The 25,467-nt window shown below is 40.8% G+C and overlaps 2 protein-coding genes across 2 annotated transcripts in view; both read right to left on the reverse strand.

Annotated features, from left to right (window-relative positions):
- Positions 1–951: 951 nt before the first annotated feature.
- ano10b (anoctamin 10b) lies at positions 952–14,809 on the reverse strand. Its single transcript, XM_026172929.1, has 16 exons — positions 14,390–14,809; positions 14,210–14,272; positions 12,320–12,582; positions 9,617–9,790; positions 8,584–8,721; positions 7,058–7,174; positions 6,771–6,887; positions 5,137–5,475; positions 4,862–5,044; positions 4,657–4,712; positions 4,495–4,569; positions 4,004–4,168; positions 3,631–3,822; positions 3,418–3,555; positions 3,223–3,339; positions 952–3,132 (listed from the first exon to the last, which is right to left on the reverse strand). The coding sequence occupies exons 3-16, from the start codon at positions 12,573–12,575 to the stop codon at positions 3,109–3,111; spliced, it is 2,091 nt and encodes a 696-aa protein (XP_026028714.1). The 5' UTR covers positions 12,576–12,582; positions 14,210–14,272; positions 14,390–14,809; the 3' UTR covers positions 952–3,108.
- Positions 14,810–16,705: 1,896 nt separating this feature from the next.
- The window catches only part of fa2h (fatty acid 2-hydroxylase), a 40,172-nt gene continuing 31,410 nt past the window's right edge, over positions 16,706–25,467 (reverse strand). The window contains exons 3-7 of the mRNA XM_026172931.1: positions 22,560–22,702; positions 20,877–20,977; positions 20,593–20,765; positions 19,528–19,780; positions 16,706–19,437 (exon numbers count right to left, since the gene is read on the reverse strand). Of these exons, the coding sequence (XP_026028716.1) occupies positions 19,370–19,437; positions 19,528–19,780; positions 20,593–20,765; positions 20,877–20,977; positions 22,560–22,702 (738 nt within the window). The 3' untranslated portion in view covers positions 16,706–19,369. The remainder of the gene's footprint in view (positions 19,438–19,527; positions 19,781–20,592; positions 20,766–20,876; positions 20,978–22,559; positions 22,703–25,467) is intronic.

A 25,467-nucleotide genomic window follows, 5' to 3' on the forward strand; every position in this document is an offset into this window, starting at 1 on the left:
TGAAACAAGCTGTTTTAGCTTCTCACCCTTTAATGCAACTTTCTTCTGATTGGCTGCTCCTTTAGAACGAAAGATGCAAATAGCAGGTAGGTGGGGCTTCTGTGACCAGAGTTTTTGGATCACAGGGAGTACTAGTAAATACACTGACTTCCTTATAATTTTTTTAAATTATTATTATTAACTGACAAGTGGCAGAGGAAACTTTCACACCATGCCTTTAGGAAAAGAAACAAAACATTATGAAAACACCTCACCACACACAAAACTGTAAATATTTGTCACTGTTAAATAGTTTAATATTACTGCTGCAGATGTTTAACGCTGACATCCCTTTGAATACTTTCTGTATATGCAATAATACTTTTAAATACAGGATTTTTCTGTTTTTCAAGCCCTCAGCTGTTGGCTTTCAGAGACATAAGTCAAACTTCAATTTTCCAATTAAGGGTCAGGGGAGGAGACAGGCAACCAAACCCCATGCATGTTTTTGGACTATCAAGAGAACCCAGGTTACCCAGAAAGTACTCACACAGTCATAAGGAGACGCCACACAGAAGGACCTCTGACTAGATTCAAACCCAGGACTGCTGTGAGGGAGCAGTGCTAACCAAATATTATAATTACACATTATAAGCAGCTGAGTTACTAAAATAATAAAATACAAGATTTATTATGCAACTTATAATGTTGTCAGCATTATATTAGTGTCATTACTGCAAAGATGTGGACATGTAGCTTTACATAGTTGTTTCACAGTAAAAATGCACCATGCAAAGAATACTGTGTGCTTTTTCTTGCAAGAGTATGATTGTGTCTATCAAATATTCCCATCATTTTGTTTAGTTCTAAACGATCCAGAAAAAGGAAAACAAACTGCACAAATGAGCCCAGATTGTTGTCCGTTAGTTTTCTGGTGATCAATATAATCAAATACAAGAACTTCACAACAAGTAATTCCTTCTGTCAGTTTATTGAGACAGCCAGCAAATGCTGTGGTCAGAGCTGAAACTCCGATCCTTGTCTAAAAGTTTCTTTTCATTAACTCGTGACCACTTCACACAAACACACACAGGCCTACGATTAGTGTCAGGATTGTACATGTGCACCTGAAGCCTCTTGAGAAACTCTCACCATCTATCAGCACCTTTGCTGAATCAGTCCTTCAGCAGGGACCAGGCTTGTGGAAAGCTGCATGCAAGTAAAATAAAAACGTGTGGTGCCCCCTGGTGGCTGAAAAGACTACTAACGCCTAAAAATAATACAATAACTTATCTAAGAACAAGACACCACTGTTCAGCATGTGCAGAGGGCATGGTGGGCTTCCCCTAGCGGCTTCACGTTCTGCACATTTCTCATAATATCTCAGATTAATCTGCACTGAACAGTGCAATAACACTCGTATAGTGATAGAGACTACAAGGTTTCAACAAGCAAGTAAAAATCCCACACATACAAAAATAATGCATTTCTAAAAGCAAAGCACATAGCGATTCTTTGGTTGCTCCTAACTGCTTTCAGTGCAAACATTGGTACACAGTTTACTGTATTTAGCTCATGCTAAATGTCAGGAAGTGCATTTGGTGTAAAACTGTGAGATCAGCTGTGAAGGCAGCTGCTGTGGTGATCCCTTATGACAAGAAAACAGTTGAAAGTAGCTTTTATAGTTGTCGTGTTGACAGTATCTTCAAGGGAGTATCCACAGTATTTCCTATTATTTGGTCCTTTGCATAAAAGTACATTTAGCAAAATACACCACTGTGTTTTGCTTTTTCGCTTCCAATACTCACTAAACTCACCTGTCATCGCTCCTAAAAATACAAGCTGTAAGTTCAAGCTGGAGGTTTTAAAAGCTGCAAAAATCAGTTTTTGATGTCGGCACAAAAAATGTTTCTTTGTAAAGTTAATTTAAACATCCAGCAAGCACACAGTGACATTAGCATCTATTTAGAATTGTGCCTTTAGAGGACTGTAAACATGGATGAGCATTTAAATCATGGATGTAGACAAGCATGTATTCAAAGTATTGATTCAAGCAGCTTTAAAGGCTAACTTTTCATGGACAATTGTTGGTTTTTGATATTTACTCCATTGAAGATACAGTCGCCAACTATGAATCCCAAACTGCATCTTACCACCAGGTGGCAGCAGTGAGAAGAAGAAGACCCCAGAGAGAAAACCATGAAAAATATTGCCAAGTGTACTGCCCATCTTTAGAATTGCTAGTGGCCTTTCTTAAATATTGATTGTAAATGCTCTATACATTTTCCTTTTAAAAAAAAACCTGCTTTACTGTAGGACAGTCTATTTGTAAAAACACAACAATTTAAAAATAATGTAAAACCTTTAAAAAGCAATTAAAACTGTAAACAGACTATGATGTTACAAGTCCATGGCATATGCTGGATTGATCCAGCCCACTTAAATCCCTGTGTATATGTATCACGATGAAGAGATATCAAATAAAGTGAAATTAAGGCTTCGCTGCGCTCAATTGTAATACCACTTTGAACCACAAGATGGTACAGCGAGTTAGTGTGTCATCCAATTATTCAAGCGAGAGTTAGCTCAACATTCACACTGAATTTGTGTTACTATCTTACTTGCCCACCTATTTTGGTAACTAGAAAAGCACAGGCCATGCTTTAAAAAAAGAAAAACATTAGATTAATCAGGAGTCAAATTGTAAGATAGCAACGCTAAAGATGCTGGTTGGGCTGGACTACTACTCTAAAATTTTCTTATAAAACGCTGCCACCTTGTGGCGAAAGTTCTAATTACATTTTAGAGGGTTTCTGCAAAAAATACCTTTGGCCTTCACCTGCAGCGTAACAGTTACATTCCCTTTGCTGTCTAATAAACTATTTAGCTGCTGTTTCAATTGCACGGATATTATGAAGATGCATTTCAAAGTGTGCACATCACAGAAGCATTGGCTTAATCAGTGAGAAAAGAGCTGCAGATACACTTTGGGATCACACAGGGGCACAGCAGTAAACATCGTGGGCCCCGCTGGAGATCCACTACTTTTCTCCTGCTGGGTTCCACACAACGCTAAAGATGGTGGCCTCCAATGACATCAAGAACCATTTCATCAACCTTGAAACACAGTTAGGACACTTCAGGTTGCAGCTTCTGAGGGGGGAAAAACAAAGAAATTATGTCATATGGATGAAGGAGTGCACCAAAATGCTAGACAATGAAGTCAGTGGAGATGGCGTTAACCTGTTCTTTCAGGGCCTGCATGGATGTGTACTCCATTTGATCCCTCTTCTTCCTGATCCAGTCGGGTTCATCGGGAATCAGGGCTGCCATAATAAACTTGATTAAGATCAGCACGTGCTGCAAAACACACGAAGATAAACATGTCAGGGGTATACACAGAAATGTGTTTGATTAGCTGTTTAGTTCTCTTCTTACCTCCCCAAAAACAGCCAACAGCAGGACGTTCGTGCTGCTCAGGCCGCCCTCGCGACACAGCTCTTGTAACCGTGGCGACAGCAGCAGCAACCAGCAGTTAGAAATAACAGAGACGAAACTCAAGACCTCGAAGGCAACCTGGGACACGAGACAACAACGTGAACTGTTTGCTCATAAACGGGACGAGCGTGACAAAGGTTCTGACCTGCTGACCTGCCACACGCCCATGTTAGCCACAGGAGGGGAGAAGGGCTTGCGGAAGAGGTTGCAGATCTTATAGGCGTCTGATCGGATCTCCGTTATGTTGTTGATGAGCAGCAGCACGGCCGTCAGAGGATACACGCAGGAGAAAAGACTCAAATACCCAAACTGCACCAGGAGCTCTATATATTCTGCAAACAGGCCCTGGGACACCACAGGAAGCTATCACTCTCAGTGTATTATAATCAAACTGTGTTTTATAATGTATTTATTGGCTTTATTCACTGATACTGGCCTGAAAAAATATTTTTAGTTGCTATTGGCCAGATTATATTTTAAATATTTCACCCTATCAGTGCATGCCTAATGTTTTCTATATCCTCACAGGAAAAACAGGCAGGGTTCTCTGGTTCCGGAATTTGTCCTCCTTAGGGTCATCTTCACTCTCTGTCCTGTGGGGGGCGCTGATGAATCTGTCCACCAGGAAAGGTATAACCACCTCTGTCACCTGGTTAACCAGCTGACTCACGATCAACAAAGACGCCAGGCGCTGAAGAAAGTAAAACAAGGAATATAATTCTGCCACCCTTTACTTCTTCCACTTTTCCACTGATTATCTAAAGGAGTTCCCCAGAGCTTCATATTAGGACCACTGCCCTTCTTTCTATATAGAATCATTTTTTTGCAGTTATAGCTTGCTTATCTCTTTCAGTTTATTTACACAGTTAAATGGGTCTGTTTAGCAGACACTGAAATAGCTGTACAGAATATATAATGTTCAACAGAAAGATTTTATTACAAAACAGGTGGGCGGAGTTAGAAACTCTAAATGAAATCTTTTGGCTTCTACCATAAAATGCCCAAGACGTAGGTTACCTTACGAAGCAGGGGCACATCCTGCTTGAAGAAGGCAATGTGGAAGAGCACGGCAAAATTGTTGAAGAAGGTGAACTGAAGGAAGAAAGGAGAACCTGTCAAAGAGGAATCCCTGTACTTTATAAGATAATGGTTCGAAAGGAGAGGAAAGCAGGAACTAACCACCAAAATCTTGGCTGTCAGATGGTTCTCGAAGGCGGACTCCTCTCTGTGGTTTTCTAGAGGGACGCAGTAAAAGCATTTCATTAAATGTGCAGGATTTCTATCCTAAAAATTGCCAACACACATACGGTTCAAATGAGAAACATCTCCACTGCATTAACAAACTCATGGGTCTGTATTCTCCTTGCAGTTCAGTCTCACTCACCATATTCAGTCAGACTCTGCGCCACGTTCCTGTAAACATTTCCTAGCATGTTTGTGTAAACGATGTGAAGCACTGAGGGTATGTAGAGCAAAGCCTGAGACAGCAGGGAGTTCCAGTCTTTGTGTAGCTGTTTCACCTGGGCCTCCCCCCAGTAGAAACACATCATACCGAGTACCACTAGCCCTGCAGGAGGAGGCGGGACAGGCATTTCATCTTTTACTGCTAAATCTTTGCAGAATCAGAGAAAATAGAGCAAAAAACATTTCTGCACCTACCTAGAAACAGCCCCACAACTGGGACCGACACCAGCACCATGCGCAGGTCTCTCTTCCATTCAGGGAAAAGAGGCTCCACGCGACCTGTAACGGGGTTTACGCCGAGGTCACCGTAGAAATTGGGCCGAGGCTCTGCAAAACGCTCTGCGAGGTTCATGGTCCCCCAGCGGTACGACAACGAGGAGCTCCGGCGTTTCCACAGCTCCATGAACACCGTGGACCAGATCATGCTGAACATCGCCTGAAGCATGTGGCCGCTGATCATCGGTCCTGAGTCATCATCATTAATTATGACCTTCGATCCCGAGACCGAATCCACCATTTCCTTCTTAACCTCACCTGTGATGACAGGAAGAGTTTTGTGTCCTGTCAGTGACATCCATACAGCGGGGCATCTCATGTTTAATAACTGGATTTAATCAGTCTGGAATCACTGGTCTTTGTGGGAGAAGATAGGACTTTAATGAAAAGGTGGGAAAAAGCCAACAACAGTCCTGCTTCAGACTGTTTCCAATTCATATAAGTTCACTTCTTCTTACAGAAAACATTTACTTTGAGCATTAGTTGTATTTTAAGTCAATTCGAGTCACTCCAGTGACAGTGAAGTAACAGGAAGTAACCTCGGGCAGAATCAGGCTCAGGGGGATGAGGGTAGGAACAGAAGACAATTCTGTGTAGGTGTTTTCTTCTTTGAAGCACAGTATTTTATACTGTATATGGTAAAACAGCATATTTCTTACCTGAAAACTACAATTTATGAAAACAACTAATAAAAATCACCATAAAACTTCCACAACTGGTTTCTGAAATAATTCTTAAAAAGTAAACTCTCATCTTGACATGTTTCTATTAAATATTAATACAAACTTCCAACAGAAGAAAGAAATGTAGTAAAAAGGGTCTGCCACTGTGCTTTGTGTTTAATTACTGGCCGTGGGAACTGCATACATAACTGTTTTGTCTGTGTTAGGTTCTCATGGTTGTCTAAGGAGCTTGAAAAGAAAGCAACTGGACTTCTTTAAGTTTCGTGAAGACGTTTCACAGCTCATCTTAGAGGCTTCTTCAGTTCTAAAACCAAATGGTAACATGACAGGGTGATGCACGGTTTCACAGCGACTTCACCCGAAACCGCTGCTGTTAATGACTCATGCCTTTTTTCACACCTTGGCTCCAGTGTCAAGTCACATGATTAATAGGTCAACAAACCTCTTAAGGGACAACGCCCACCTGGGCTTTGACTCTCCACCATTTGATTTTAGAACTGAAGAAACCTCTTTTATAGTAGATAAAGTCCTTTATTTTGGACAGTTTTTCTCTATTACTCAAAAAGAACAAATATATATCATATATTATAAGTGGCCCATTATATAAAGTAATAATTAGAGAATTAGAGAATTTGTAAAAAATGTTTGGAATCATGTATGCTTTTCGTTCCACTTCTCACGTGTACACCACTTTGTATTGGTCTTTCACGTGGAATTCCAATAAAACTGATTCATCTTGTGGCTGTAATGTGACAAAATGTGGGAAAGTTCAAGGGGGCCGAATACTTTTGCAAGCAACTGTATAAGCATGTTGTTTTTGAGTGCCAAATACATCATAAAGGCCATATGTGGATAAATCCACACACCTACCTGAGAAGTATGAGATGGCCAGGCCCAGTATTGCAGGTGTGAGCAAAGACCAGGTGTAGAAATCAAGGAAGCTGAAGTAAAACGCCACAGCGCTTCCAAAATAGTCATTGACTGAATCTAATAAGTTAGACAGAAATATCTGGTGTGAGCACATCCACGCAGCCATCGATTATGAATCTTAATACGTTCCAGGAGTGACAAATGCATGTAATGTAAGATTTTTACAGCTATTTGAATGAACAAAACTGCACGCAAGCTTAAAAGCAGTGTGTTGTATTTCCACCCACCAAGTGGCTGAGCCAGCTGATTTCCCGAGTACCAGGCTTCACCGAGGTCCTTCAGTTTTTTTCGGTTGTGGAGGGGAAACGTGTCCACAACAACACCGGCTGAGGAAAGCTTCTGCCCTGCAACATCACTCAGTGTCATCACATCGAATCTCTTCAACCCAGGATGACTTGAAGACTTAAAAATAATCATAATCCCTAAACTGTACATATAAGCACATCTGAGGGAAGCAGTTCAGATCAGCGAGAAACTTTGCCATTCATATGCCAGTCCCACAAACCAAAGAAGAATAACTGCACATAAAGCCGCAGCTAAAAGTAGGTCCTAAGCAAAAGTGATGTTCATTACAAATAGGGATGGGTACCGGTATCCGTACCGGTAGTAACATAAACGGTAGTAACCAGACCGAAAAGCAGCGCACATGCTTTATTTCGGTGCTTTTTTTTCCTGAGATGTCATACACTTTGAATTCTAGCCAATCTTTTTATGTTTCTGAGGATAGTAGGCGGGCCCAGGTACGTACGTTCTTTTAGAGCAGAGCTACAGATTAAAAATGCCCAAGGTGAAGCGGTCAAAAGTCTGGCTGTACTTCACAGCAAAATATGTAAACTCAGCAGCCTGCAACAAGTGCTTTAAGGTGATACTGTGATACTGTCAAAGGAGGTAACACCTCAAATCCGATGAAACACCTGGCGACGCATAGCGTTTTTTTTTTAAAAGCCAAAAAATGCGCCATATTTGATAGCTTGCTGCGAGACCTCACACCGAGCACATCTACTGCGGCTGCCAGTGTAGCAGAAATGATGAGGATGATGATGCAGCAGCAGCCGTTCTTCTCTGCGTGAGTAGCTTAATGTTGTTGGTGTGTAATTTACGTTGAGTAGGCTAACCACGTTATTACATTAATGCATGTAAGGTGAACTAGCAAACATCATCGTAGTTACATGCGGCTGTCTTCTTGTTTAATGGCAGATACTCCCTTCACCCTGGCCAAAAAGGCTAAAATGACCAAAGAAAAAGTGGAAAACAGTTAAACATGAGAGGTTTTTGGACAAAGTTTGTGTTTTTTCCATTGTTTAAGCACTGCTTCCAGCCAAGAGTGATACCATATATGCCCCATAGCTGCAGAAAAGGCTAACATTGTTATATTTTTACAAAAAAAACAGCTGAACATGAGAGGTTTTTGGACCAATTTTGTGTTCTCCATTCTTTAAGCACCGGTTTGAGCACCGTTTAAGCACCAACACCGTTTCAATAGTACCGGTTTGGCACCGGTATCGGATAAAACCTAAACGATACCCATCCCTAATTACAAACTAAACTAATTATTAGACCAGCCACAAATTAAGTCATGAAAGCCTTGAAAATCCATAAACCTTTGTAGGGTTGCAGCTGTATTAGCCCACAGCTGGAAGGGGGTCCTGGCAAACGCACCATGATGATAAATGACTTAAGAAAAATTACTAACACACACGTGGATGTTGTTTCTTCACACTGAAAACATGACAAAAGCACAAACCACACTCACAGATGTTGTCTCTTTTTTGCAGCATGCGGCTCTCAGGCAGGCCGGGTATCCTCAGGTCCCTCTGCACCCGCAGTCCATCCAGCTCATACTTCACTATGTACTGTCGCTCCGCCAGCGTGAGAAACACCTCCATGTTATCTGTCACACACATGAACAGAGATGCATTAAACAAACGCACATAGAGATTAATCTTTTTTTTCCTTGACCCCAGAAAGCATTTAAAGGTCAAATAGTGAAGATTTTAATGAAATCCCACATTTATTTTGTACAATACGTGAGTGCACAGTTTAACAAAGTTTTAAAGGTATTATAAAAGATCAATCTAAGCAGATACAGGAGATTTGTGCAAAAGGTCAAGCTCAGATTGTAACATCAGATGACCCTCGCTGTCATGCTAAAACATCCAAAAAATGCATTAGCTGGCCTTTTCACAATAAAGTGTTTTCTAATGGTTCAGTTGGTTCAAGTAGACTGGTGAATGTTTTTCCATTATCATCCTTTGAATCAGCATACTCAAAAATCAGTCGGAATCGCTTCAACGTTTACCCATGATGCTTTTCCTGACTTTCTGTCATCTGTTACAGCTTTGTCAAACTGAGGAACTGAAACTGCTTGCTGAAGTGAAAGAGCTACATCAAGACGCAACAGCAGACAAATGAGGATTATTTTGAGCTGTGCATCATGCAAAGCTACTGTAGTGGAATCCACGAAGAAAAATAAGGAGCTCAAATTGAGCACAGTAGTAAGAAGCTCACTCAACTGTTCGAATGCTCTTTGAACCCACACGAGTAATGAAAGAACACAGACTGGACTTTGTACTGTGAACACCTGCCAGAGTGTTTGTGCAAGTCATTTTATTATTTTTAGGAAGCTACTATTAGAGAGGAAATTCATGCAAAATAAATAATTGTGGATATTCCTAAATCGTTCTTGGATACAGTGCTCTAATAAGTCTCCCTAAGCTCTACAGGGTACTTCCTAATGTCTTGTTTAACCATGTAAAGTGTGCTCCCCCAAAGCTGCTCCACTGCACCTGAATCTTTAAAGTTGTCTCTGTCATTGTAGGAGAAGGCCTCCATGTCCCCGCTGCGGTAAGTCTTACAAAGACCCAACTCTTCAGCGGCTCGTAGTAACGTGCAGCGGGGGGCCGAGACCACGATGATATCACCGCTGGCGTCCTCACCCGGGTGGGCCAGTAATGCAGCACCTGTTCACAGTGAAGCAATGGTTAAACGGGGACAAAGAGCTGAAAAACCTTAAACATCCTTACACTCAGGAATGAGAGAATCAATTCAGTCTAAAACACGTGCAGTGCTGCGAAGAAGCATCTCCTCCCCATCCTGATAGCTTAATTTTTCCATATTTGTCACATTTACATATTTCAGATCATTAAGATAACCTGAGTCAATAAAAAATGCACTTTTTAAATTATGATTTTATTTATTAATAGAAAAAAAATCTAAAAAATCTATTTTAAAAAAGTAAATCACAAATCATCTGTGATTAACCCCATTTCTTGGAAAGCCAAGTGATATATTTGTAGCTTGAACCTATTCGCTGGAACGTTGAAGACAATATAATTACACAGCAAGCAAGACACGAAGTAGGCAAAGTTCTTCATGTTTCTCGTGCACGGGAGAGAACCGGACAAACGCCGTTCCTTCGCTTGACCCCAGTTGCTCTCGTCCGCTCCCCCGTAACACTGCTCTTTTATTGAGGTTACATGAATATGCATAGGTTCATTAACATATGACGTCTACATACAAACAAAGAGTACCTTGCCTGTGTGTGTGTGTGTGTGTGTGTGTGTGTGTGTGTGTGTGTGTGTGTGTGTGTGTGTGTGTGTGGGGTCAGAGTGTGACCCCATAAATAACTTCCCTAAACCTGCTGGTCTGGAAGTCCAACAGTTCATCTAAACAAAAGGCACTTGGCCTAAAACAGATAAAGCCACGTTTATCCTGCCATAAAACAATAAGACAAGGTACGACCTCTTCCCATGCTCCCAGGATGTAGGTGTGCATTCCAGTGTGGAATACACACCAAGCCTTTGCAGCCTGCTAAAGATCACACATCCTATCACTACACAATTGATTATACACCTCTAAGCATATATGGTTAAATATTTCTAAGCATAAATGACAATCAACAATACAAAACCTAACATTGAGTACACTTTCGCTAGCCACGCCCAGGCCTGCCAGACCTGTCGAATCAAGAAATAATTTAAATAGAACCTGTCTGACAAAGTGAAGGAGCTAAAAGATCTAAAAAAGCAACGCATCATGCAACGATCTAAATAAATAACTGAAAAACAATGGCACTGGAAAGGGTTACAGCAGGGGTAGGCAACTCCAGGCCTCGAGTGCCGGTGTCCTGGAGGTTTTAGATGTGTCTTTGATCCAACACAGCTGATTTAAAGGGCTAAATGACTACTCAGCATTTCTTGAAGTTCTCCAGAGGCCTGGTAATGAACTAATCATTTGATTCAGGTGTGTTAACCCAGGGTGCAATCTAAAACCTGCAGGACACCGGCACTCGAGGCCTGGAGTTGCCTACCCCTAGGTTACAGAGTCATTTCTAAGGCTTTGGGACTCCAGAGAACCACGGATATAAGAAACGTGGAACAGCGGTGAACCTTCCCAGGATTGACCAGCCAATCAAAATCACTCCAAGAGCACATCAACGACTCACAGGAGGTCACATAAGAGCCCTATACAAATATTTTAAGAACTGCAGGTCTCACTTGAATCAGTTAAGGTCAGAGTTCATGTTTCAACAAGAAGAAAGAGACTTGGCAAAAATTGCATCCATGCTAGTGTTGACCACGAAGAAGACAAAGGCTCGTCTCACATTTGCCAAAAAAAAAAAACTCTTGATGATTCCCAAATATTTTAGGGAAATATTCTGTGGACTGATTAGACAAAAGCAGAACTTTAAGGGGCTTTTTGAAGATTGCTGAAGGAATTTTTGTCCCAATCTGAAAGATTTATCGCAAATGCTGTTGAAGTTCTTGCTGCCAAAGGTGGCACAACCAGTTACTGGGTTTAGAGGGCAGTTCCTTTTTACACAAGGCCACTTTTTTCCTTTAATAAATGAATTTAGAAATTGCACTTTGTACTTACTCAGGCCATCCTTGTCTAATAATAAAACTGGTTTTTCTCGCTGCACCATAAAGCACAAATGTTCATCCTTTCATACAGATTTCCCCAACCTTTCCCAACTTTGTGGTCCCTGCTAGAATTTCAGTAAGGTGTTATGTGGAGATGAGTTTGTCTAGTTTGCATAGCATTGCTTCAACACAAAACACTGCAAAGAGTCGTGGACAGAGCAGTTTTTATCCATTCGTCCAAACATCTTTAGTTGCCATAACAATGATAACAAAGTGAAAGAACATAAATATTATTATCTTAAAGAGTAGTTTCTTTGTGTCTGTGTGTTTATCTGATATGACATGTGGTTTATGGCTGGCATATGCTTTCTGTGCAGCCATGTCAGACATTTTCATAGGAGTCATTTAAATGCATTTATCTGACATGTAGCTTGGAAATGCAAATTCAATCAAATGTTTAAAGAGTAGCAATGTTTCCTGGAAATGATTCTCCTATTACGTTCATTCCTGGCACAAGAGAAATCCTCATAAATGTTTGATCCGCATGCTTTTTCTTTGAAAGCGAGTTTCCAATCGATGCAGAAACTGAAGTGAGCTCTGTGCTGTTGCTGATATCTGAGCCCTCACCTCCATCTTTCTGAGGAGCTCCAATCACCTTGATGAGCCAGCGCTTCGTCTCGGGGCCGACTTTCCCGCCAAGCTTCACCAGAACCAGCGGCTCCACCCGCTCTGAGAAGCAGCAGGGGCAGCTCACTTTGGTCCAGCCGGATCCAGCAGACGGTTTGCTCAGCAACTTTCCTCCTTTTTCATCTTTAGCCTCCAGCTGTTTGGCTGAATCACCGCAGCCCCCAGCTCCACCTTCATCAGCGCCTGCCTTACTCATGATAAGACTGGACACAAATGACAATAAAACGGTATGTTAACTGGTGCTCTTACCCTCAGTGCTAACATCGCCACCTTATTCCCCTTATTTAGTCACACTAGCTTCGTGGCTCAAGGGTCAGCAGTGACAACTGTGACAGACTGTTCACGGTCTCCAGAGGTAAAGAAGACTGATCATGGTGATCGCCACAAAATTAACCGTACCCAGAGGATAAATGCCTAATGACTGTATAACAAAAACCGCCAGCAGGCTAAAGTTTCAGCATGTGCATCCTGTAAAGATCACAAGGCTGTGGTTAGCTATAGACAGCTCACAGACACTGATCCTCAACTTTTCATTTAAGGTCAAAAAGTTATTTTTCAGATTTAATTGGTGACTAAATACACACACAACTAATGACAGTTGTATCAACCTCAGCTATACTTGTGTGTTAACACTGTCACTGTGAGCAGACTAGCCTTACTGACCACTCAAAACACTTTAGAGACTACACAAGTCACATTTAACCACACATACATACAGAACTTTATTTACCTCATATTCATGGGCACTTTAGAATTATAATTAACACCATACATATATCTGGACAGTGGGAGAAAGCCAGAACACACAGTGGAAATTCACAACAGTGGGAAGGAAAAACACCCTTTTAACAGGAAGAAGGGGAGGAAGACAGGACCAAAAGCATACTGTGGAAGAGAACCAGAGATGAATAATAACTAATGATTAAATGCAGAGTGTGTGTGTATACCCATATAATACGTGGAGAAAAAAAAGGTGAGTGAAGAAGAAACACTCAGTGCATCATGGGAAACCCCCAGAAGCCCCAGCAGCCTAGGCTTATTGCAGTGTAACTAAGGGAGGATTCAGAGTCACCTGATCCAGCCCTACAGTGACAAATGCTTCAGGAAATCATTCCTACCATTCACTTTAAAACTGAATCATAACTCTTGTTTCTGTGACAGGTGAACATACCTGTGAGACATGAGACTGCACACAAATATCATCCTGCAGCTGTAGCACATTACTTCCCTCCTGTGATCAATAAAGTATCTAACTAAACATATACTTCAAAAGTAGCATAAATAAAGTTAAATGCAGCGGTTTTTATAATGCAGGACAAGATGGAGGCGTGTTATTTATCATATTAAGTGACTCCACTGAGACCTTTTACAACGCATTATTTACACCATGAGTACAATAATATAACAGCTTATTTATTGCTAGCGTATGTTTATGCATCAGCTATTACATTATGGTAACTACCAGGCAAGCAAGGGAGGTTTTAGATTTGCATGTGAGGCTCACCACGTCATTTTGCAGACATCTGCATGCTTTGGCTGTCATTTCAGTTACTTGGTGAACTCTTAAAATACGAACTTCCTACAAATGCTGCAGTTTCTTGGGTGGAAGCTGTGGTTATATCAGCTCTAACAACGTTTAAAGAAAAATAGCTTCTTCTATTTTCACTGTATCTGCACTTGAACACACACTGACCAAGAGATACGCTTAGTGAGGACGTAACTGAAAGCAGTAGAGCACTTCCTGTGACTGAGTTATGTTTGTGCAGGCGGGGAAAGTGACAGAGGAGCATTCAGCGGTAAAACAGAGGATGAGTCAGGAAAATACAGCACCTGGCAGGGCGGGGATGATGAGGTTCTGGTCTCCAGTCCTAAAGCAGTAGCCCCTCCAAACTCCTGTTTCAGCACACACACAAACACACACACACACACACACAACAGTGGACATGAAGGCAACAACTGATGAGCTGTTGTGAAAAAGAGCAGCACACTCTCAGCCTTGCACACACTTACCCAGCCTCAGCTTCAGGTTCCTTCCAGCTTCCTGTCTATTAATTTTTAGGTGTGTGTGTCTGAATCTATTGCAGGAATGCGGAGAAACTTCCCAGAGGCCACAGGGTGTGGAGGGTTGTTTGGTTTCTATTCAGGCTCCTCCCTCCTGTCTGCTCACTGTTACACTGCTGCAGCCGCACCCCAGGGTCCTACTGCACCTCTTCTGCTGTGTTAAAAACAGACAAACCTACAGATGTTCAGACGGTTTGGGGGTTGAAGCTAACCTATAGCGCTGGCTTTGAATATTCCAAAGAATAAAGTCTTGAAAAAGAAATGCGTGAGTAAATCTGTGAAAACACAGAAACAGGATCTTATGCAACAGAAACACGAGGCACACAGAAGTGTACACAGTAGGCTGCTGACACAAAGATTTTGTTGTTGTCCTCCTACAACACCAGAACCATAACATTGAAGACACAGAGCATGCGTGGGTAAGGTTTTAATGCAAATTTGGAGCCAATCAGATTCTCTCAACCTGGATCAGTCAATTCAATTCAGTATAGCGCCAAATCACAACAGCAGTCACCTCCAGGTGCTTTATATTGCAAGGTAAAGACCCTGCAATGATACAGAGAACCCCAACAATCACTTTAGCATTGGGGTAAGTGGGAAGGAAAAAGTCCTTTTTAACAGGAAGAAACCTCCCAGAATCAGGCTCAGGGAGGGCGAGCCACCTGCTGCCACTTGTGGGCGAGGGGAGGGAGACAGGTTAAAAGACTCTGTGGAAGGAAAACCAGAGATTAAGTGATCTAAGTTGGCAAACCAGCCTTTAGTCAAGACCCCAGATCAATGAGGTGAAAGTGAAAGTCTAACTAAGGAAACATTAAGACTGAAGGCTTCATTTTGAGGTCAAAAGCTACTCTCTCATCCTTCAAATGGAAATTGTATTCTGTGAAATATTGTGATTGCAGCGGTGGACTGGGGCTACCTGCATTTTACTAATGGTGTTCTTGTAAAACAGGGAAGAGATTATCAGCAGATTAATCGGTAACCAATAGCTACAGAGTAGCAAAGATTAGTTAAAATGATCTCCACTGATCAAACAAACAATAAAAAGCTGCTTACGCACAACGATGCTACTCGAATTAGATTGTTATTAGGTTATAACATGGTGCAAACAGTCCGTAAGTGTTAATAATTATGGCTTATATTGGCGTGACTGTCCCTGTGACAGATGGGCAACCTGTTTAGAGTGTACATGTTCCTGAGAGCCTCAGTGCACAGGACACAACCATGAACTGTGAGCTGCTGTCGAGTATCTGTTTTCTTTCATAAAACACCTTTTTTTAAAAAAATAAATAAATTAGGGCAGAAATAACCCTGCACACCCTGCTTCTTGTGTTCAAATTAATCCACACATGCAGTGAATACACGGTCATTTTATTAGGTACACACTGACAGTATTAGATTGGATGCCTTTTTCTTCAGTCTTCCTGGTATATAACAACTAAGGCATGATGATCACACGGTCGCTGCAGATTTGTTGGTTTCACACCCCTAATGTGAACCTCCTGTTCCACCATGTCTTTAAGGTGCTCTGTTTGATTGATGTATGTTGACTGTCGAGGCCATTTGAGTGCAGTGAACTGCTTATCGTGTTCAGAAAAGTAGTTGCTTAATGATTAAACTAGATGATTAAATAATTTATAGGAAGTTGTTTGGCCCCAAAGTGTACCAAAAAAACATTACTACACCACCACCCTAAAACTTTAAGACAGAAAGGATCCGTTTTTTCATGTTGTTAACGCCACATTCTGTCCGAATTTGTGTCTGAAAGTGTTGCAATAGAAATCGTGACTCATCACACAGCGCAAAGTTTTTTCACCCTTTTGGTGTACAGCTTTTGTGAGCCTCTGAATTACAACCACAGTTTCCTGTTCACAGCTGACCGGAGGAACAGAAAGACTGCGTGCTGTTCTGCTTCAGGGCTTGATGTGTTGTGCATTCGGAGATGCTCGCCTGCAAACCTTGGCTGTAAGGACTTTGAGTTACTTTTGCTTTTCTTTTAGCTCAAAGGGATCCAGATATTTTACTGTGACCGCTGACATGAACAACCACGTCACATTGAAAGTCTTTTGAACCCCCCCAAAACATCTCTACATTCAGAGGCAAAAGCAACACCTCAGTTTTTAAAATATAAGATTAAAAGATTCAAATACTCCACCCTTCATCTCTTACAATGTAATTTAAAGTCATCATCCATCATCACGCATCACGGTTGCAGAATGGAAGCCACCACAATCAGCGAATAAAAATAAAAAACTGGACAGGCCAACATCAGAAATATACAGATATTTATTTACAAATACCTTTGCATTTGCATGGACTTAAAAATTCCAAAACAAAAGTTAAGACATGAAAGTAAACAAATTTAGGAATTTTTTTTTTTGCTGCAAAATTTAGCACAAGAGAAAAATTTCACAAGTTAGAATCATATTTGCTGTTTTTCCATTCTTACCATATAAATATACATAAATAAGATCGGTTTTTTTTTTTTTTAAATTTAACTCCAAAAAGTGGAATCATTTCACTTTGCCTAGCAGCATCATGTCTTATCATTATTATTAGAACCATCAGCATAACAGACATTAAAAACATTCTTTAGGTTCTTTTTGATGAGTTAATGCTTTCTGCACAAAGTCTTGAACATTCATAATCATCATAATCACAGCTAAAGATCAACAGATATTTGTAGACAATGACACATTTTGGTGCTAAATCAGTTAATAAATCCACTCATCTCGTCATAGTGGAAACATTTTGGGGTCCCTCAGCCCTCTTTAGGTTTACACTTCACTGTTATTGCTGCAGAGAATTTGTATAAAAATAAATGAAACAATTATTTATTTATTTTTAAAAAAAGAGGAGTATAAATGGTGTTAAGGTTCTGCATTACAAATCTTCTTGAATGGTTAAAACTCAGATGGATTAGATTACATACAGCTGTATGTACACTTTTATAAGTGGAAGTATTTATTCAAGCTAGAAAAGTAGATAAAAAATAAATTTCCTGCAGCAGCAGTATGTTCTTACTGTTCTTCAGTTATTCATGTAAAGAGTGCGAATTAAGTTTGTTCTACTTCACTTATCGGCGTTGTCGGGCATTTTTCAGGAGACATTTTGCGGATCCACCAGTCAGTGTCAAGACTTCCTGCTGTAAAGTCAGATTTGTTGATTTATCGTCATCCTAGGGAGGGTCTGCAGGGCCAAAATAAACCACCGACTTTAAAGTCGTCCTATTATGCTTTTCCTAATTTTCTGTAATATTTGTGCCGTTACAGAGGTTCGTACCCATGTGCAAGTGATCCATGAGACAGAAGCTCAGGCTTCAAACTACCCTAAACATTCAAGTTTCAGATAGCTTTCCTTTACTCCTGGCTCTGTATGATGTCATAGAGAGCAGATATCCCTTATATATAGTCAACTAAGGAACACAGCTCTGAGAGGCATCCAATCAGAAGAAAGTTGGCTTTAAGAGGAGGGGATAAGAGAGCTAAGATGGTTTGTTAGTATAATGTAAATAAGCATTAGTTTGACGTGTGAGTCATGCCAAGCTACACTTGAAACATGGTGTTAGAAGTTGCATTATAGGTCCCCTTTAAAAGGAAGTAATCTCTATGTCAAGATTACTTTTAGAAAATAACACTTCCAAAAATCTGTGACCTTTGACCCCAAGATCCCCACAGCAGGAAATCAGACAGCCTGGCTTCATGCCTTCAGATTTGTCCCCTGTCACCCTGACAACCACACTCACTCTCTAACATATAGTCAACCTGACAAAATGAAGACTGTGCGATTAAAGAATCTCCTCTACTGTACAAAGCTTCATACAAAATATTATTTTTACATCTTTGTTGAATTATTAATGAGGAAAAAAATAAAAAGATGGAAATATTACAGACTTGCAAAAATATATCTCCACAGGGGTTTCAGACATTCTGAACTCTGCTTTTACATCACATTAACAGTACATGGAATTAGCCTCCTACAGTATAAACTCACTCCTGCAGATTTGGTGATAATAAGTTAAACGTATCTCAGCAAAAACAAATGTGAAACTGAAGGTTTTCCAGGCACGGCTGCTTCTTAAATCAAGCGAACCCAAATGTGGTGGAGGGAACTTTTGTGATTTGTTAGCAGCGCAACAGTTTATAGCAGCGTAGCAGAGAAAAGTGACAGTGACGAGGAATATGTAAGCTGTAGATGATGCGAAGGCGGGAAGAAGCCTTTTTCCTCAGTAGATTAAATAGTTAGCGTACTCTCTCTCAATCTCTGTCACACTTTCTCTCTCACATGCACTCTTTCTAATCATCTCTCACCCCCTCCGCTCCACCCGTCTTCAACATTCACCTACCATCTATCACTTCCTGTTACCTCTTGAACAGTGTGCGTTTGTGAGCTGTGTGAGCATTGTGCTGTCAGATTAGTAATTTTAATCACAGTTGTCCCCCTGTATGATTTTAGACTAAAAGATTAAATCTAATTCAAATTGACCACATGCATCACAAAAGAGATTTTTCTCTCCACGGCCCCCTCCCAGCTGTATGCGGCGACATTCTGAGTGGTGATCAGGTGATAGGTTGGTGTTGGTAAAGCACAGGGGGCAGATTTCTTAAATGAAAACAGAAGAAGAAGTAGAAGGAAAAAATGGCACTGAAAGCCCTCACATCTTAGTGGAAATGATCACAGTGAGTAAATAGTGCAGGCAGGTTGACACACACCCAGGTGACTGAGCTTAAGGTAATATTGTGGTGCTGGTTAATGTGTTACACAGAGTATTAATGGACTGGATGCAGTGGCCCTGAAGTTCCTCCTAGTCTGTGGAAGTTATATGGCTGCAGAGATGTAAATAAGGAGTTGGGATGGTTGGAGAAGGCAGGCTGGGGGCTAAAAGAGGGTGGTTGACAAGTCCTGTGGCCCTTCGGGGGAGCCGTTTCCATGTCAGAATTTTTCATCAGGGATGGTTGTGTTGAAGGGGTGGTCCCAGAATGTGGTGGTGATCCCGAAACCTGGTGAGAAAAATAAAGATCCCCATCAGAAAAAGAAAGAAAAAACAAAACCATATTTCTTCTAAGGCCGTTAGCAAATGTAATCCTCACCTGATCTCTGGTGCTCGAAGTGGTGTTTGACGTGGTAGGCCTTCAGGCTGTACAGATATGAGCCTTTCTTCGGAGAGCCATAGTGAAGGTAGTAGTGGATCATATCGTATACGACGTAGCCGCCCAGCCCACCGACAAACACGCATACTCCGAGGATGTCTGGGAGCACGCAATGGATGGACATGTAGAAGACCGCCACTACTAAGGAGGCGAGGCCGGGAGGGAAGACCAGCCGAGAGCCGTCAAACGGAGACTGGAGAGAGAAAATAAATAAAAAGATTTATGTACAGTGGCCATTTTATGTCCTTTTTCCCCCCCGCAACAAAAAGCCATCACAGGTATTCATCAGACAGTAATTCAAAAATGATCAGCAAGTGGCGATATCTTTCACAGCATTTTCCTCAGCCTCTCCCAACAACTTGTTGCTGCCGTCAAACTCAGATTAGAGTCTGAATATTACAATATTTTTCTAATGTTTGTTTTTGTGAATAAAATATGGATTAGTAAGATTTGAAAAATCATTGTATTGTGTTTTTTTATTTACAGCTTATAGATAGTCCCAGAATCTTTGGAATCAGGGGGTTTGTGAGATTTTGTAGTGCGACTTTTATAGCTTCTACAGGAAAAACATCACATTTCCTAATTACACCGACTATCAGTTATAAAGGTTTTACATAGAAGAAGCTAATAAAAAAATACTCTAATTTTACAACCTAGTAAAACAGAAACTGAGATGAACAGCATTTTTCCCCACACACTGCTTCTGCATTGTTTATTTTAACTCTTTATTAAGCTAAGCTAAATCAGTTTCCCCCTGTGGCTTAAACTATACTGTGGTTAATGTTACAATAATTTAACTTACAATATTTGCACATCCGTAACTACTTATACTTGATATGTATTCAGTTCATAAAAGTATTTGGAAACAGGACGACATTTGCGGCCCCCCTCCTCCCTGCAATATAAGATTACCACCTCAGCTGGTGCCATAAAGGATGATTTTAAACAAAAACAAATATTGCTTTGATGACTCACAGCTGTGACCTCAGCAGTGGTTGTTCATACCTTATGGTGCTGTCCATGCAGGAGGAAGTGTAGCGTGATGAGGTAGTAGTTATGAGCTGGTGGATTCATGTGAAAGACGAAGCGATGGATGCAGTACTCGATGAATGACCACAAGAACCAGCCCATCATAAAGAGGACAGGGAAAAAGTACTTGTGGATAGGGATAGAGAAGCCTGGGAACACACACATGCTCGGCTATAGATGGCTCAAACAGAAATGTGGACACACAAATGAAAATGAAAACACAAGTGACTGTGGCACAAACACAGGTGTGTGTGAGTTACCTGAAGTGAGGGCTAGCCTGGTGGTGCCCTGTGCCAGGGTGGTATAGCAGTGCCAGCTCAGATAAAACACAATAGGGAGCCACACAATAGGTACCCAATACCTGAAAGCAAGAGAGTGTAAGCATTAGTTCACGCTCTCACTCTGTTACTAGAGGACAGTGTATTCAGTTTACGATGTGGGCCATTAATCTGAACTGGGCCAGAATGGTGAACGACATGAGGTAAAGTTACAGGAAACGTTCTCAGTCCAGACTTTCCAGTAATTATAAAAAACATTTTGTTGTACTACGTTGTTTTATTTCCCCTTCTGGTATAGAAAGGGATTTCTGTAGTAGATAATAAAATAATAATAATAATAAATAAAAAAGAAACAAAAATAAACAGGAACTTTATCATTTAATTGTTAATCTATTACTTAATTACTTTGGTGTAGTATGAATATGGGGTCCTTCATCAATAGGAAAAAGTTGTAAATCTTTTAAAAATACAAAATCTATGCACTTCTTCATATTTCACAAAGTTGTCAAGCTGGCCATACTGGAGCCTTTGCTGGGCCATTTCTGGCCCCTGGGCATTATTTTTGACACCCCTGGTGTATGGCTTTGTCCACGATGCATCAAAACAGGAAAAAGAGAGAGCAGGACGTGACCACAGGTGTGACACTGGTTAAATCGGAAATGACTGGAACCTCAGGTGAAGGTGGGTTGCAAAGTAGCTTGCAGAGGTAGGCTGAACAAGCATAAAATTGCATACATTTATAAAATTGCACTTTTCATTATAATTCAATCTTTGATCACGCCACTGAAGCAGATGTGTTTGCTTATCCTTTGGCAATCACAGAACTGCCGACAGAATTTTCAAGGTGGGAAATATTCTTTACATCAGAGCCCTCATCGTGTGGCCATTACACACAATGATTTGCGGAAACCATTGCATAAATGTTTCCATTTACTTTCCCTCAGTAATTGCTTGGCCTCCAGTAATACTGAGGAAACTTGGAGTTATTTTATTTGTTTATTTTTTTTAAACCAGGATGTATCCTTCAAAGACCACAACAAACAAGTATGCAGGACACTTTTCTTGTATTTGTGCAATACCTGCAAACACAGAAACATCCTGTCTCAGAGTAATACTGAAAAACTAGTTCGTGATTTATTAGTTCTAGGCTGGACCATTGTACCTGTATACTAGAGCACTTCACATTCGGACTGCGGGCTTATGTCTGGTTCCTACAGTATTTAGAAGTAGAATGGGAGGCAGAGCCCAGAGCTTTCAGGCCTGTCTTCCATGGAACCAGCTCCCAGTTTGAATTTAGGAGACAGACACCCTCTATACTTTAAAATCAGGCTTTGATAAAGCATAATTAGGGTTGGATCGGGTGAACCTGAATTCTCTCTTAGTTATGCTGCAATGGGTCCAAGCTTCTCTTTTCACTCCCTGTATGTTTATAAACTGCTAGTGTATTAGTCATTAGGAATTATTAATCTCTAGCTCTCTTCAGCAGTGTCTCTTTTGTCCTGTCTCGGGTCCCTCACCTCCAGCTGGTTGATATATAAATATAAACTTAATAAATAACAGTAAAATTCTGTGAAAATGTTGCACGAGTGATTGCCAAGCCTGCAAAACTGAATGTATGTTCTTATCTGATAAATGGCTAATTTTTCTTCAAGCTTCCTTTCTTACCAAGAAGTTTTAGTGATGGCCTCCATGATGGGGTTTCCAAACAGTCTGATAGGTCTGTCAACTGGTTGGTGTACCCACGCATCATATTTCTCTCTGAGGTGGCCCACCTGCCATGCCAGGGGCTTCCGCCAGTCCACCAAATCCTGCAGAAGTACAACGAAATGAAATGAGTAAAACCCGTTCTCTATACACGAGGAGGGGGGGGAAAAAAAAAATCCAAAAAGTAAAACAAAACTTCTCCAGCAGGTGGCAGCATAGAGGTAAAAACTATACTGCTCCAAGGACTGGTCAGACCAGGAAGTGTTGCATGTGAAATTTGCTTGTTGCGTGCGTGTGCATTTGCAGGTTTACTTAAGTCTAAGTGAAAGCTTTTACAAGCTTTTCACAAGTTCCCTGTGTTTACAGCCACACAGGAAATGGGCTGCCATGGTGTGTGATGCGAAGACTGTCAGGTTTCACACTATAACATTTGGAAATATCAGGTGGAATCATTCTGGTAAGGAAACAGGGTGGGAAGGAGTCCTGAGTCAGAACTTGACCTTATGGCCCCACTGGTGTGAGTTGAGAAGAGTGAAAGAGAAGCAGCAAGTCCACTCTTTAATCTTAATTTTCCTCTTAACCCTGACACTTTCCTGTGATTAGTCACAAAATGATGCTTAGTGACCATGTGATGATGACTGTGTGTGTGAGAGACACCCCTATCATGACATCAGGCACAATCACCGGACCTTTACTGTTCCGTGTGCGGCAATTAATCATGTGTTGGCTGTTTACTGCAGCAGACTGTTTAGCTACCGGACACATATCACATTGTTTTAATGGAGCTAGCGACCCTGAAGAAGCGCTGCGCTGGAACACTACCATCTCTGTTCTTTATTACCCCTGCTCATTCAAGGCATAAATACAGCTGTGAACTGCAAAAAAAATAAAAATACTTTAAGCTATCCACAGATTAGCTGCTGATACGACTACAAAGTTCAACTTTAAATAAGGGGGGAGCCAAAAAACAAAGCAAAACCAGAGATGCTGCATCTTCTGTCTCACATGCTCTCCGTTTCTTGGCATCAACTGTAAATTACTCGAAAAGCAAACGTCTAACTTGATTTAATCCCGAGGGTGAGGTTCTGGTAAGCTCACTTGCAGTCATCCCCACACTTCTCTGCATATCTATCTTTATTTTATTTTTTGATTTGTATGCTTAAGTCCCAACTAACACTGGCATCACCCGAGGCAGTTTAACTCATTGAGAAAGCTCACATCCATTCAATTGTATGCATCTCTGGTATACTATATACACAAGCACACCTTCGGGTTTGGATTTATTAAAATCAGCGTGTTGTTTTATTTATTTTGGGGGAAATTAGTTGGTAGAATTGCATCAGAGCTGTGAACACACCAGGCACAAGTATCTGTCAACACGTTGACGTTACATGTTTACATAATCTGCCCATATGCAGATCGACTTATGAACACCTGCCAAGCGAATGAAAATCTGCCTTTTCTGCTACTTCTCACTGCAGTAATTGACATACAAAACACATTTTACAGTCGTCTCTCACACATGAATAATGAAACAATGCCAGTAGAAAATAGAAGCTTCTCTTTGCCATAACAAAGTTTGGTTGTTGCTTTAACCAAAACCATATCGATGAAAAATACATAATAAATGTGCACAATAAAGTAAAGAAATGTTAAAGTCAAAAACCTTTAAAACAGAAAATGTGATTGCAGACAAACTCTTAGAGATACAAAGAGAAAGTTTAATTTTTACAACACCGTCTTGTATATAACAAGAAAAAGAAAGAAGTGAAATTGTGTTTGTCACATGCTGCAAGGAGCTTCCCACAAACAAGTGATTTCACACAAAAAGGAAAAAAAAAAAAAGCTGGAAGATCACATTAAATTCCACTGTTGTCATATTGAAGTGGAACCAATGACAGTAGAAAACATTGCATTTTATACTTGTACAGTAACTGAGTGTAACCTACTGATGGATATACTGGGATGACTTCAAAAAAAAAAAAAAAAAAAAAAAAAAAAAGCTAGCATTTGCTGGTTATATAAAGCCCCAAGCTCAACATTTACTCTAAATATCAAGAAGTCTGAAAATTTACAGTGGTGCTTTGCTTGCATAAGAAAAGATACAGAAACCGGTTTCTGTGTTTAATAACAGGTGAACAAAGCCAAGCCAAGTGTGAAGACATGCTTCAGATTCCTGGTGTTACGCAGCTTGCAAATGTGGACGGACTGATTTAGCTTGAGTAAAGGTGAGTATCGAACAACCAGGACATTAAAGCGGCTACGATCCAGCTTAACCAGTTTGAAAACAAAAAGCGGGCCTTTTTCTTTTTTTTTAAATGAGGAAGGCTAGCACATGACAAGTGTGCTGGTGATAATAACAACATTTTGCATAGCGCAGAAACTGCATGAGTGTTGCACATGGGTACAGTTACCCATGTTTGAGATGTGTGAAGGGAGTGTCCGAGCATCAGGATTCAAGTTACTGGAAGAAGCAAACCCTCAGAATGAAGGGCTTAAACTGACAGATCCCTGTGTCACAAAAACACTGGTGTTTGAAACCGGCCTTGCAAAACTTAAGTGTGTGAAGTCAAGAGTCATGGGTCTCGTTCAATAAAGCGTTGCCTGGCAGCAGAGAGAGCGAGACAGACTGGTTGAATCTGTCATTGTGGTGCTGAGCCTGTTAAAGTGGAAAAACACGTGTCAAACTGCACCATCACATGAGCATAGTTTAAATGAATGTCTGACTGTGTGTGCTTGAAGGTAGATTTCAGCACGCAGGGACAAATTCTTCTAGTATGAACATATAAAAAACACCTGCACCATTTTGAGTCTAGACTTTCAGCACTGGCTTAGATTTAGGAGTTCAGCAATGCTGCTTTGTCTTCTG

Source organism: Astatotilapia calliptera, chromosome 7, assembly GCF_900246225.1.
Source record: "Astatotilapia calliptera chromosome 7, fAstCal1.2, whole genome shotgun sequence".
Taxonomy (NCBI): Eukaryota; Metazoa; Chordata; class Actinopteri; order Cichliformes; family Cichlidae; genus Astatotilapia; species Astatotilapia calliptera.